The sequence below is a fragment of the Poecilia reticulata genome, linkage group LG15 (assembly GCF_000633615.1).
Source record: "Poecilia reticulata strain Guanapo linkage group LG15, Guppy_female_1.0+MT, whole genome shotgun sequence".
In the NCBI taxonomy this organism is placed as follows: Eukaryota; Metazoa; Chordata; class Actinopteri; order Cyprinodontiformes; family Poeciliidae; genus Poecilia; species Poecilia reticulata.
In genome coordinates, this window is record NC_024345.1 from 17,106,085 (window position 1) to 17,119,519 (window position 13,435).

Below are 13,435 nucleotides of genomic sequence, written 5' to 3' on the forward strand. Positions count from 1 at the left end.
GGTCGTTCCTGGACAGTCAGCTCAACTGTGCTGAAAACACTGACTATAGTTTGAAGAACTGTTCTCAGAGACTCTACCTTTTAAGAAGACTTAGTAATCTAGGGGTGACCCAACTAGACTCTAGTAGGGTCACCCATATGTCTTGAATTTGGGGAAAAAAATCATATTTTATTTATCACTACAGAAGGGTTCAGTGAATGCGCATATGAAACTGGTGGGTTCGGTACCTCAAAAAAGGTTAGGAACCACTGATCTAGAGTCAGCACACAGCTTAAGTTATTACAGCTAGAAACCAGGAAAAGGTTTCTAGCTGTAATATTTTATTTATCGCTACAGAAGGGTTCAGTGAATGCGCATATGAAACTGGTGGGTTCGGTACCTCAAAAAAGGTTAAGAACCAGTGATCTAAATTAAGAGTTCCTTGACAGATATATGATGGTGCGCTAGGGATTATTGTCTAGCCTGTCTAAACCCTGACCACTCCATCGTGTCTCACAGTCATAGGTATAAACAATTAAATGTGCAATTATCCTTCAAATATTAAGATTCAAACATTCAGACATTTACAAATAAACTACAAGTTTTACCTTTGGGGACATCTTTAACTAAATTAGGTCACATTTATAAAATTTCCACCCCCATTTAGTTCTTATGAAGACAGAACAAACATTTCAAGTGGAGTAAAAAAATGGCAAAAACCAGTTCAGTCACCAGGGTAAAAATATTGCCACTTCGTGTTCTTACAAACCTTGGATATGTTAAATTTCTGAATGACGAGACCCTGCACATACTCAGTTGTCAAACGCTGGAACTCTGTCTGACATTTCAGGTTGTCGAGACTTGTCTCTAAGCCAGGCATTGGGAAGGGGAATACTCAACAGTCCAAAAGGGAGTGCAACACTGTTGGCCAAAATGAAACTCAGAAGAAAAGAAACAGTGACAGTGACAGGCCGCTCCTCAGGCATACCTACTGGATGTGCTCATAGTTCACACAATCACTTGCTGCCCTCAACATAAAGACTGTTTGTCAATGAGACTTCTGTCACATGATCCAAATATTGCAATAAGGAATACACTAATGAATAAACTCAAAAACTCAGTGTTTGCAACTCATTTAACTATCTATAGTTTATAGAAAATTTAATTTTACAGTTTGGGCTGTAGATTAGAGATGCTCCGATCAGACGTTCAAAGGTAGGTGCCGATTAATAGATTCCTTTTGGGTTAGAGATGCCAATTTCAGTTTTGACCAATTCCAGTTTTTCTTTTTTAAAAAGACTATTTCACATAAAACAGAACATGTATCACAGGTTCATTGATAGAGTTAGTAGTTCTGAATTGAAACCTTACTTTGATCTAATTGCAGATAAGCTAAAAAGGGTACTTTAAAGTACATGCTATGTATTTATACATTCAAAACAGTAGGTGATAGTTTTGATGCAGTTAATGCATTGTAAAACAAAAAAATTTAGATTTCAATATTTCATCTAAAAGTCATTGGTCAGAGCCAATAAAATGTAACCAGTTCCAATCTCAGGATAATTTTTTGTTGCATTTATTCTTTATATGACAGTAAAATGTATAAAATATCTATCACGTTCCTACAACTTACTTATATTTGCACTAAAGGTAAGGTTGTATTTGATTCATTTATTTGGATTTGTGTGGATAAAGAAATGTGCTAATATACCACAAATATACCACAAAATATTGCATCCAAGCACGGACTGCTTGGATGCAATATTTAGTCATAGCATGAAACATATTTCCAGTGAAATCCATTCACACTCCAAATGGCTTAATACACGCCATATTTTTTAGATGAGATGATGAAGCTCAGAGAAGACAGTCAGAAAGTGATATTCAGCAATAACAAACTGACTACAAGATTTCTTCATATCGTGCAGGACTTCAGCTGAGGAAAATTGTCTACACAAAAGATGTACTACTATAATTCAGCTATGGGCTACTCGCATACTCAAAAAAAATACTTTAAGAGCACTAGCCATGGTGCGTTCAAGGACTGGACTAAAATTATATTCAAATTATCAGATTTCAGTTCTCTCTTCTCGAGCTACTGATGCATCTTTGTTGAAACCCTATGTACATATTCTGCAATCATGCTGCTCAGACAATTGTAGAAGATGTGATAACAGAAAATATAAAGTCTTAAACTTGCATGAACAGTTTCTGTCATGATAAGCACATGATTTCAACATTAAAATGTTTAACTTGATATTCAATGTATAGTTTTAGAACAAAACAAAAAATTACTACCGAATGGCTATCAACCAATTCTGATAGATTTGAGGTTATATTCTGGACTCAGAATAAGGGTTGAAACAAAAGCTGCAGATGGCATAAGATATTATGTGTGCAGATGATATTAGCCCTAATTGTGGCTTGTGGGGTGAAGGAGGAGGTTACTGCACCGCACGTCTATAATTACTTCTCATCTCTCAACCAGCGCTATTACAGACAACGGGGAATGCCATGCTAACACACATCCTGACACATGCGAAGGCACTGCGGAGCTCATTTCATTACGGCTCGGCAACCTGTGAGGGAGTTATTTCTAGAGGGGCTACATTTTCACTCAAATTGGAATTGGAGACCACCCACACTGCCTTTAGGCAACACAGGTCAGCTTTACTTTGAGCACGCATACACACACTCTCACTACACTCACAAGTCGTTGGTAAGTAAGAGGGATGACTCACCTGTAGCGGTTCTTCCCACACACACACACATGCACACGCACGCACGCACAGAGAGACAAAGCCACCTCCATGTTCACAAACAATGCGCTAACATCATGCTGCAACACTTTTTATCTTACTTGGGACTTACATGAAATCAACTGTCATATGCAAAAGCACCAATTTGAGATCTTTTTATAAAATGTTGTTTAGTCATCTTTTTCTGTTGTTTTTAAGTCATATCAGAATTACCTTAATGATGTCAGAGGGTTTTGTGTGTCGCTGATTTCCAGCAGTTCACAAAGAATAGACTTGAGATTTCAGCGAGTCGCAGAACTAAGCGGCAAACCAGAGTAACACAAATTATTTATAAAACGTTCCCTCTGCATAAATCCACATGTAGGTGCTGTGTTATACAATTTCATTAGAAAGTCTGAGTTTCCTTTTCAGAATATGTTTTCCTTTATAAGCCATGTATGTTTTGTTTTTTTAAATCAATATTTTTTAGAGAAGCAATGATGTGGCTTTTCATGGCTGTTACTGATTTTGCTCTCAATTAATGTCTGAACAATTCCTGGAGTTTTTGCCAGTAAACCATTAAAAAACTGTGTTGCATCTTCTTTAAGCGTAGTAGTGGTTTTGAACAGGGCTGAGTATTGTTAGGAATCTCACACTTCAGTTTCGATACTTTAAGTCACAATTTGATTCAATGTTGATTCAATTAAATATAGCTTTAAGATACTTTTAATATTTGTTTCATAAGTAATATATGAATAATTCATTTAATTAGCATTTAATCATTTAATTAATTAAAAGAATAATTTTATGTATTAGTTGTTTTCTGTTGTGGTTGTGTATATGAGCAAGAAAGAAAAATACATTATATATATTTTAACAGTGTACACATTAACATTTTTGAGCTGTAAAATATCTGAAAATAAAACAGTTGCAAAACAACACATGCTTTTGTTTTATTGAGAACAAAAGTTATAACATGACAGTAACGTATTTGAATTGAAGTGTAGCTAAGTGTAAAAAATTCTCCTTGTGGAAACTGATAAAGCATATAATTTTTTGAATTATTTTTAAGCATTATTTGAAAAACAGAGACATCCTGAAACTAAACAGCTGTTTGCCAACCACCAGTAAAAACAAGAAGAAGCAGCAGTATCAGCCCCTATATATAACAACTACATAGTAAAACTCCTGAAATTCTGCTATAGCTCTTGATTTTTGTTTGCCTCCCCAATATTATCACCATCTAGCCTTTTAATTATTTGAAGACAACCCTGCAGAAATCATTATGTTTTTAATCTTATACTGAGATTAGGTGATGATTTATGTGATTTGTGTTGACAAGATCAAGTGCAGTATGCATCGAGAGAGCAGGTGAGTCTTAAATCTGTTGCATCACTCAAAGAGGTTAATTTTACAGTTGATGCAATTAAGCAATATGTAAAACAATAAAGTAGAAAAAAGAACACATGTAGCACTCAAATATTTTCCCTTTTTAGGCATTTATCAAATTAATGATGTCAGTATTTCTGAGATCTGTAGAGAGCATATTCAAAATATTTGAAGATAGAAGGAAAAGTGTTTTGATCAACTCTGACCACAAACTGTTCTCGTGCAAAAAAACTAAAGATAAAATGTATAAATTAGCACAAATCACATCATGTGTGTAACTCATTCAAGCTTGTTCTGAAACATTGGAGCTCCTGGTTTCTTTGAACATTTTATTTAGTTTAATGGCTGTAGTCACTCTCAATATTATGCTAAATGAAAAATATACATACATAATCATGTATGTCAAAATTACAGATTCAGTGAATATTGAGGCACTTTGCCTCACTATTCACCTGTAACCTAAGAATGGCATATGCACAAAACAAATGAGACATGTTTTTCCACATCTTCATCTACAACTCATCTCCTCTATATCGACTTTTGTTGAGAGCAAGCCTTAATAACCACACAAACCACCAGGGATAAGCATGCTGGAGAGTTGACAGTGTCTTACAAAGATGAATTGACCATGCTATTCACATCTTTGAAAAAGTCATTAACTCTGCAAGTAGTAAATTGCTCCAGCACCATGAGCGACTTAGTGCTGCTCTTTCACATTCATTATTCAACTTTTAAAAAAGCATTATGACTTCATGTGGACACTCGCACACGGGAGACCGGCTGTTAAAGCAAGGTGGATTGACCTAGTGTGTATGAAACAGGATCTGCATCTTATTACAAGGACAACGTGAAGTTGCATGACATCTAAAATGTTTGTCTCTCTGTCTTCATGTCAGTCAGTCTGTCTGTCTGTCTTGGGCTCCGTTCACACAGCAGGTCAATTAAGATATTTTGCTGAAATCTGATTTCTTTGCGTGATCCTTCATACTGCTAATTAAATGTGATCGCAATCGGAGTTCTGTGCGAGCGATTATGACTCCAAAGTGACCCGTGCGCACAGAAGAAGAATGTTGACGTCACAACAGCACAATGTTTATGGAAGTGAAGATGGACGCCACCATCCATGGATGAATTTTAAAGCAACCTCGGGGTGCGTATATAGAGGGAGATTACTCTCTTGGACAATATTTGATAGTAAACATAAACATCAAAAAGGGGTCCTGTTTTGGAGATGGTCTGATCCAGCTGCCCAGTGATCACAATTTGTCTCTTGTCAAACTCTTGAATCTACACTTGCCTGTCTTTCTTGTTCCTAACGTATCACTTTTGAGGAAATACTTGCTTAAGTTGATGCTTCTTTTATCCCAGTCACTAAAAGGAGAGCTTAAGGAAGATTTAATCAATGTTACTAATTCCACCTGCAATTTTGATCGTCTGCCGGTTAGAGTGAAAAGACGCTTTAAATTCAAACCTGTACACACTCTCCTAAAATATTTTATATTGTATGCTATAACCATTTCACTGTGGCAAAATAAGTCAGAAATAATAGAAAATTCTTGCCTTTGTAGATCTCTGATCAGAAAACCCCTCATAGCAGAGGTTGTGCACAAAAATGCACTAACAAAACTACTTGCCTCCACAACTCCTGAATGGAGAGCTCAGCTCACTCAGTCAACAGGCTACCTTGCTGGCAAAATATGAAGTTGCCCATTACCTGGTCATGACTTTTAAATTATTTGAAGTCTCATCTACTATACCACAAGTGTAGACACACCACAAACATAGTTTCACATCAGGAATCTGACAAGTTGGGAAGAGGTTTTCAACCCATAGACAGACAGCACACACGCACGCAAAGTTAACCACTGAAATTAACTAAATCGACCATTTGTTTGCAGCTACAGCGTTCATTCACGAAACATCTTTGTCTCTAATTATTGCAGTGAGAAAGAGTGGGGAAAATTCACTGGGATTTAAGATTTATCTTTGAAGTGAACTCCCTAAAAAACGTAGAGGAATGTGGTAGGGATTCAAGTGTTTTCAACACAGAGCGCCTTACACACAGACAAAAATAAAAGGTGGTCTCCCATAACTGAGCCAAGCCAACATGATTCGCACTTTATTACACAAAATACTCAAAAGAAAAGAAATGCATCACTTAACAATACGTACATCTCATGCAACACTGAGAAAAAAGATTCAATATAGTAACTTATAAATAGATGTCGTTTTGTTGTTGTTTTTTAGTAAAATATCTAAAAAGGTATAACAATTTAAAAAATATAGAGGACTAAGACACAATATGGAAGCCGCACATACTCTAATAAAAAGTAGTAATTAGCTTAATATTAAAAATCATCATTTTAATTGCCCATGACATATTTTTCCTTTTTTCATCTAATTGATATATGACTAAAGTTCTTGTTAAAACAACTAAGGCTATCGGGTTATATTGAATCTTTTCCCACACGGTAAAATTTAAAAGTTCACTCACCCGTCAGCTGGTCATAAGATCCATCCAGCTCTCTGGACTCCGACAAGCTTTGGTCACGGTTCTTCTGCTTCATATTCCCAGTCTGCACCGGTATGTAGAACTGTGGTAAGCAGTTGACAGATTAGTGTTTCTTATTGGGGGGAAAAAAAAGACTTTTGAAATTTCTCGTTTTTGTCAGAAGACGGCTGCAAGTACACTACCGTTAATAAGTCATATTTGAAGTGCCATACGCGGAAAGCAGGAAGCTGTGTGTTTTATTATTCCTTGTGGCTGTTGCTCTGTGCGCTCTCTGCTTCCACGAGCTGAGTGAAGCAAGCGCGCGCTTTTTGGTCTGCACTCTCACATGGATCGGCACGCGCGCAAGCGTATGGGCAAGAGACAGAAGCAGAGAGAGAGAGAGAGAGAGAGAGAGAGAGAGAGAGAGAGAGCTGTGAACGCAGATAGAGCTGATCCGACTTTAGATCTCGGAACATCTCAATGGCCTAATTATGAATGGCGATGTTTTGAATCTCATTTTCTCTTTGATATACAGATATACATTTGGTTTTGGCCATGCAGATTTGTCTTGCTCATTATATTGGTTTTCCCTACCTCTTTACCTCAATATCTAAATCCCCATTTACTCCGTATGTTTCTCATTGAGTCAAGAGATATGCTGTATGTTTACAGAGACATCAGCAACAGCAACAAGCAGCACACTGCTGCTGCCAGGCAGAGGTTCTGTCTATTTCTGATCTATAAATACTCACATGCTCTGAGAAGCCTTGTCTCTATCCTTCTTCCTCTCATCTCTTCTTTACCTCTTTACCTCTCATACTTTGGTAGGTCTATCACCAATAACCTTACTTTTAAAACATAGGGTTTTTTTTACATCATAATCAAGCACCATCAACACCCACAGTTATCCACAAACCATCAAGATTTGGTGGCAGTGGCCATTGAGGTTTCAATTTCCCCAAGGTTTAGTTGATGCATCATTGAAAGGCGACATGCCTGAAGATGTAGACGTACACTGACCAAAACCCGCAAGAAAAGTTAACTCCAATTTGTTCACAATTATATAAATAAGTCAAAGAGTTTTGGGGATTCCAGTTAGTTGAGCAATGAATAAATACCTAAATAAAATTACCTATGAATGAGTGAGAGGAAAAATTAGGTGTTTGTTGAAATGCTTCTGCAAAACACCTACAATAAAGGGCTCCTTTACAAACTTTGGCACTGAAAATCTGTAGCTTGTGGAGAGCAAAATCAATTCAGTTTAGTGTCAAGAAATTCTGGGAACAAATCATTACTGTCAGTGAATGAATGTGATATGAAGCTACAAACAGGACACTGATCCCAACCATACATCAAACTTCACCAAAACTAGTTTCAGAACCCCACCAAGAAGACCATCACTGATAAATCTCTAGTGGGACTTTGAAGAGGCACAAACCCAAGAATATTTATGAACTGGATGTCTTTGCCCAACAGGAGGTGGCTCAGATTGATCAGAAATGCTGCCAGCATCTGGTGCCTGACTGTGAATCACATTTGCGGCAGGTCATAACAGCAAAAGGTGCACTACTAGGTACCGAAACACTTCTCATGTGGGGGTTAAATAATCTTGAGACTGCAGTTGTAATTAAAAATGGCATTTGTGCTTAATGTGGAGAAACTACTTGTGATGTTAATAGCATTAGGGTATTTAAGTTGTTTGTATTTAATGTGCTCAGTCCAAACAGCTGCTAGCTTGTGTATTTTGCCAGTAAACCTAATTTGCAATGATCATTCCAATTTGAATTGGTCTCATGTAAGTTTCCAGCTAATTATGCAATAAAAGGCTCCTTGAATGTGGCAGACGGTGCAAGAAGCAGAATAAGTTACAGATAATATTTGTGCAAGACAAATTAAATGTGCGCACCGAAAGAATAACAAGGCTGCTGGAGGGAGAAGCAGACAACTGGCTTGTAGGGAAGCAGGATCTTTGAAAGAGAACGCTAAAAGACCTTGTCTAAATTTTTGCAGTTTATGTTTGCTACTCACATTTTCTGAGTTTCATGCTTCAGTTCATCATAACCATGGGGCTCTCTTCTCAACCAAAAAGAGACAAAAGTGATTCTCAAGACTTCACGCTGCAATCGGTCCACTGTATTAATTTGCAGCTAAACTAAGGGAGCTATTTATCTTCAAAGTAAGCTAGAAAAAAAGAGAGCAAGTGAAGGTGGAATAACAAAAGTGGCTTGTCCATAATTAATTGAACTAAATGTTTTCAGGGCTGTAGTTTTTAACAATGGACTAAACAGAATATTAATACATGAGATCATTATTGAATGATTATATTAGCAAGATGTCAATTTGTGTTTAGGCATCTGATGTTGGTATAGAAAAGAACATAATAATACTGAAAAACTGGTAATTTGTTGAATGCAAAAACCCAGCTCAAACATCAGAAATTCGATTTTTCTTTCTCCTGTCTGGTGAAATACGTGACTTCCAGGTTAACATTTAAACTTTAAATCATAATTCAAACGTTTTGCTTATTTGCATTCAGTAAAATATTTTTGTTCACGTCAGGGGAAACATCGGGAGTGACTTACTGAGCAATTCAAAGTCACAAAAATAACACAAATCGTAGAGGTCAGTGAGGAAGACACTGAATATTTTACATGTCATGATGAGATGTTTGGTAACACATTATTCATGGTTCAGAAGTGTTGAGGTGGCAGTATTCCTGGAACCACACACACACACACACGCACGCACACGCACACACACACGCACGCACACACGCACACGGACACCATATAAAGATATTTAACGTGTGTAAATAGGAATACAAATAGATTTGTTTTTGAATAAAGGAAAGCAAATCACTTTGTTTCTTTGGTCTTATTTGATTAGATTTTAGAGAGAGCATTAATAGTGCTCTCGTTCTTTATCTTCATGGAGGCACTGTATATTCTCTTATCACTGGCTTGGACATAATTATTTTGAATTTGAAAACATCGTTTGGTTAAAATGCACAGAACATCTTGTGAAACAGTTGAGAAAAATGAATAATTTGTTGGATTTTTCATAAAACTGCTTTTATACGATGTGGCTGCAAATCTGATATCTGCTGCATTGTACCTGCAGCAGACATCCGTCAGAGAAATATTGATTTAGAGAATGCCATATTTCTAAGGGGAAGTCAAACTAACAGCCACACTAAAAAGAACCCACTTAGGAAAAATGTTTGATGGCTAAAACACCTTCAGCATCATAAACATTACAGCTTTTCAAGCCCACAACCCATCAGATTTAGATTATACACTTGCTCAGACAGGCTAAACATATCTTGACCAGATCAAAGTGTTACACAGCACTTGGTTTTGGTGAAAAACAATTAGGGGAAAAAAAGAAAATCAACCGATATGAACAAAATGTACTGTTAAGAATTACAATAAATCTACATTTGAGTCATTTGTATTTTCCATAATGCTAAACGGGTACAGACAGGTGAGTTGGCTAAAAGTGAAGTGAAATTCATACTTGTTTTTTTTTTTTGTAGCGTATTTAAAACAAAAGCATGTGATTTAAGTGATGCACAGCATAAAAACACTAAACTGATATATAAATGTATAAGAACAACAATGAGCAGATAAAAATAATTATTCAAATTAAATCAAATAAACAACAGTTTATATTAAAAACCAAAAGATACTCAATGATTTTCTAAGCTGGAATTATTTTAACAGCTCCAGGCTGAAAATAAACTACTTTCTACAAACATTTTTATGCACAACTCCATTTAAAAAAAAGGAAGCCTTTGAGTTTATTTACACAAGCAGTTGGTCGTCCCTCTATCCAGCTTCATGTCAAAGCTGCAGGTCTTATATGAACACATAGCGGCAAACAATAACCACAAAATCAGCTTTTTCTCTCATCTAATGCCAGCAAAATATTTCACAAATGCAGACAATTGGATAGGGATTGGATTGCTGTGCGTGTTAAATGAAAGGAGACAAGGACAGGTCGCTTCTTAATGAAGGAGAGGAGGAGCGTGCCAGACTGGAAGATAGAAGAAGCGGGGATATCGATTTATGGCGCATTGAAGGGGATTTAGTGATTCACAAGCAAAATAAAAAGAATTAGATGGTCCCTGACGAGGAGACTGCGACTGGACAGTTTGAGGTGGACGAATCTAGATGCATACTACCTGTGAAGTCTGCTGCTTTTCTGTTAATGAGATTTTTGTTTCATAATTTAACATTGCAGAAGAAAAGGGACACCACAAGGTTGTCCAAACTCTGAGGTCTGAAAACTGCTAAAAGTCTTTGCAGTCATTTTACTGTGTTGCTTGAATTTCAGCTGTGAACAAGACTAGACAAACTGTCTGGATTGATTTTTTTAAGTATTAATGACTAGTCATCACCCTACCGTCTGTAGACTGCACAGTCTCAACTGATAGGCAACCAGACAATCTGGACTTTATTTACTTTGCAGCAAAATAATGTTAAGTTTTAATCTTGGCAGTTCAGTATAAAACAACCAGTTCTACAACCACATATTTTGCTTTCTTTAGCTCTGTCCACACAGACACAATTATAGGTGCATCAGCAAACATTTGCTGTATTTTACGCTGTGCATCCACACGGATTCACCATCTCAGGAAAACAGAAACGATCATTTTTGAAACCAGGTTCCGGAATGGATGACATTCAGAATGCTGGCTTCATATTGGCCATGCGAGTGGTGTCATTTTTTAAATGGTAACGTTGAGGCTCCACCTCTTTCTATCTTGCATGTGGCTCACTCTCACAAATGACAAACATGGCGCGTTTGGTGTGTTTTTGTGTCATTCTCTGGCAGTGTACAATGCCACCAAACACCTATCACATCATACATGGTGCTTCATCCTGTCTTGTGAACGTACTTTTTATTTTAATTATTTATGAAACAATGCGGGGCTCATCTAAGTTTGTACAAGGCTTTAGTTTTTCACTCTTCAGAAACTTCAGTATTCGACAATACTGGATCATTTGAAACCATTTCAAATGGCTTTTTAAGATAGCAATGCAGATTTAAATTGTTCAATGCTCTGAACGAACTGGGTCTTGGTGTCAGAAAACTAAGGGAGCCAACAGCTCCTCAAGCATCATTCATATTCTTTATTAGAATGCTCCTTTAGTTATCTCATCCTTCGCTGCTTCAACATCCTATTTGCATAGATATTCTGTGCTTAAGATGTAGAGGCAATTGCCAAGAAACTCGTTATCCATTAAAATCTAAATAATTAAATTATTTCATTTCTCCTTTCCAGATTAATTTGCTGATGTCTTCCTTTGGCTGATAGAAGAACAAACAGGGCTAAGAATGGGAGCAAACATTGTCACATCTTCTGATACCCCAGAAAAGTTATTTAAGTAGCAAGTACCACTCCTTGATCAGCAATATGTATACATCAGTCCCTTTCAGTCTCCATGGTAACCAGTTGTTCCATGACGGCCTCAGGTATGCGCCACAGTTTTAAGATATCCTGCAGCAGATCCATTGCTTTGATGTCTTGATGTAAGAACGTTGGCCGTCATTCCTCCAGTATGATTCAGACAAGTTTCAGTGGAAGCAGTTTTACCTTCAAGTGCGCTGCATGTATACTTGAGCTGTCAACAATCCATCTTGCATATTTAGTGGGAGATGGTAGCGCTGAACATGGCCCGATAGCAACAGATCAGAATACTCTTGTAGCTGTAATAGATTCTCAATGAGCTGCACCGCTCCTGATTCCTGACTGCAGGAGAAAGGAAAAAGAGCTCTGATCGGGATTAGAATCAATTACCAAAGACATATGCCTCAATTATGATAATCTATAGCGGATAAACTCTGAGATTAAATAAATTCCATTTCAAACAAAGTTAGTAAATATCCACATCATTAATGATAAAGCCTGTGAGATGGCTCTCTTGGGAAGAATTTACATACCCACAGTAGCTTCTGCAGCAGGATGTCTGCTGAACTTAAAAGTCATTGAGTCGTTGCATCCAAGTACACCATCCTTAATACATTTACAGTGTTTTGTTCTCATGCTGTAAATGTACCCTTACCATACAGTGTATTTTTTGTATTTACTATTTTTGTTTTACCTCTGTGTTAATCTGCATGCCTCCATTTGCTTGTCACTTTGTTGCTGGTACACCTGAATATCCGTATTAAGGCAAGATAAATTATTTCTGTTCTCTATTGAGTCATATTCTGCAAGAGTCCAACCAGAAGGCCTTACCCCCTACTGAGGCCATTTTTTAAGGTAGGTTTCCTACCTGCTCTTGTCTGATTTGGCATTGGTTCCTGCTGTGGCAACACATGGGGGGGGGGTATGCCCCAGAAAACCTTGTGATTCCTGGAAAGGTTCCCTCAGAGAAAACACACATTTTCCCATCATCCTTTTAATCTGTGATCCACAAATTCTCTTTATGCTTTCACAATGAACTGAAATATCACAGAGGCATTTCTAACATTACAATCCTGCAACATCAATGAGCTGTAAGGGTAAGGCTGGGCCGAGGAGTGAATGTGTTGCATTTATATGTTAAGAAAATTGTAAGGCAGTAGCAGCACAAGTTCATGTGTACAGAGAGCAGAGTCACATGGTGATCTTTCAGTGTCTGTTAAAACTTAGAAATACAATAATCAGAATCTGATGCATTCAGCACAAAGCTAAGGATGGCCCATAGTAACATCACTCATATTACAAGTACTGAATGCATCTCACATCCTGCATGACTGTCAAAACTACATCCTCTTTTTGGAATGATGATCTAAAAGAAAACACAGAGACAGAAGGGATAAACGACCATTCACATATATACTTAAGGGC

The 13,435-nt window shown here is 37.1% G+C and overlaps 1 protein-coding gene across 2 annotated transcripts in view; it reads right to left on the reverse strand.

The window, feature by feature from the left end:
* LOC103476925 (Kv channel-interacting protein 2) overlaps positions 1-6,927 on the reverse strand; it is a 98,491-nt gene extending 91,564 nt beyond the window's left edge. Inside the window, exons 1-2 of one of the 2 annotated variants that reach the window (XM_008429672.2) lie at positions 6,801-6,927; positions 6,601-6,700 (exon numbers count right to left, since the gene is read on the reverse strand). In XM_008429672.2, coding sequence (XP_008427894.1) covers positions 6,601-6,673 — 73 coding nt within the window. In that variant the 5' untranslated portion in view covers positions 6,674-6,700; positions 6,801-6,927. The remainder of the gene's footprint in view (positions 1-6,600; positions 6,701-6,800) is intronic. The other variant, XM_008429677.2, reaches the window with a different exon arrangement.
* Between the last annotated feature and the right edge of the window lie 6,508 nt (positions 6,928-13,435).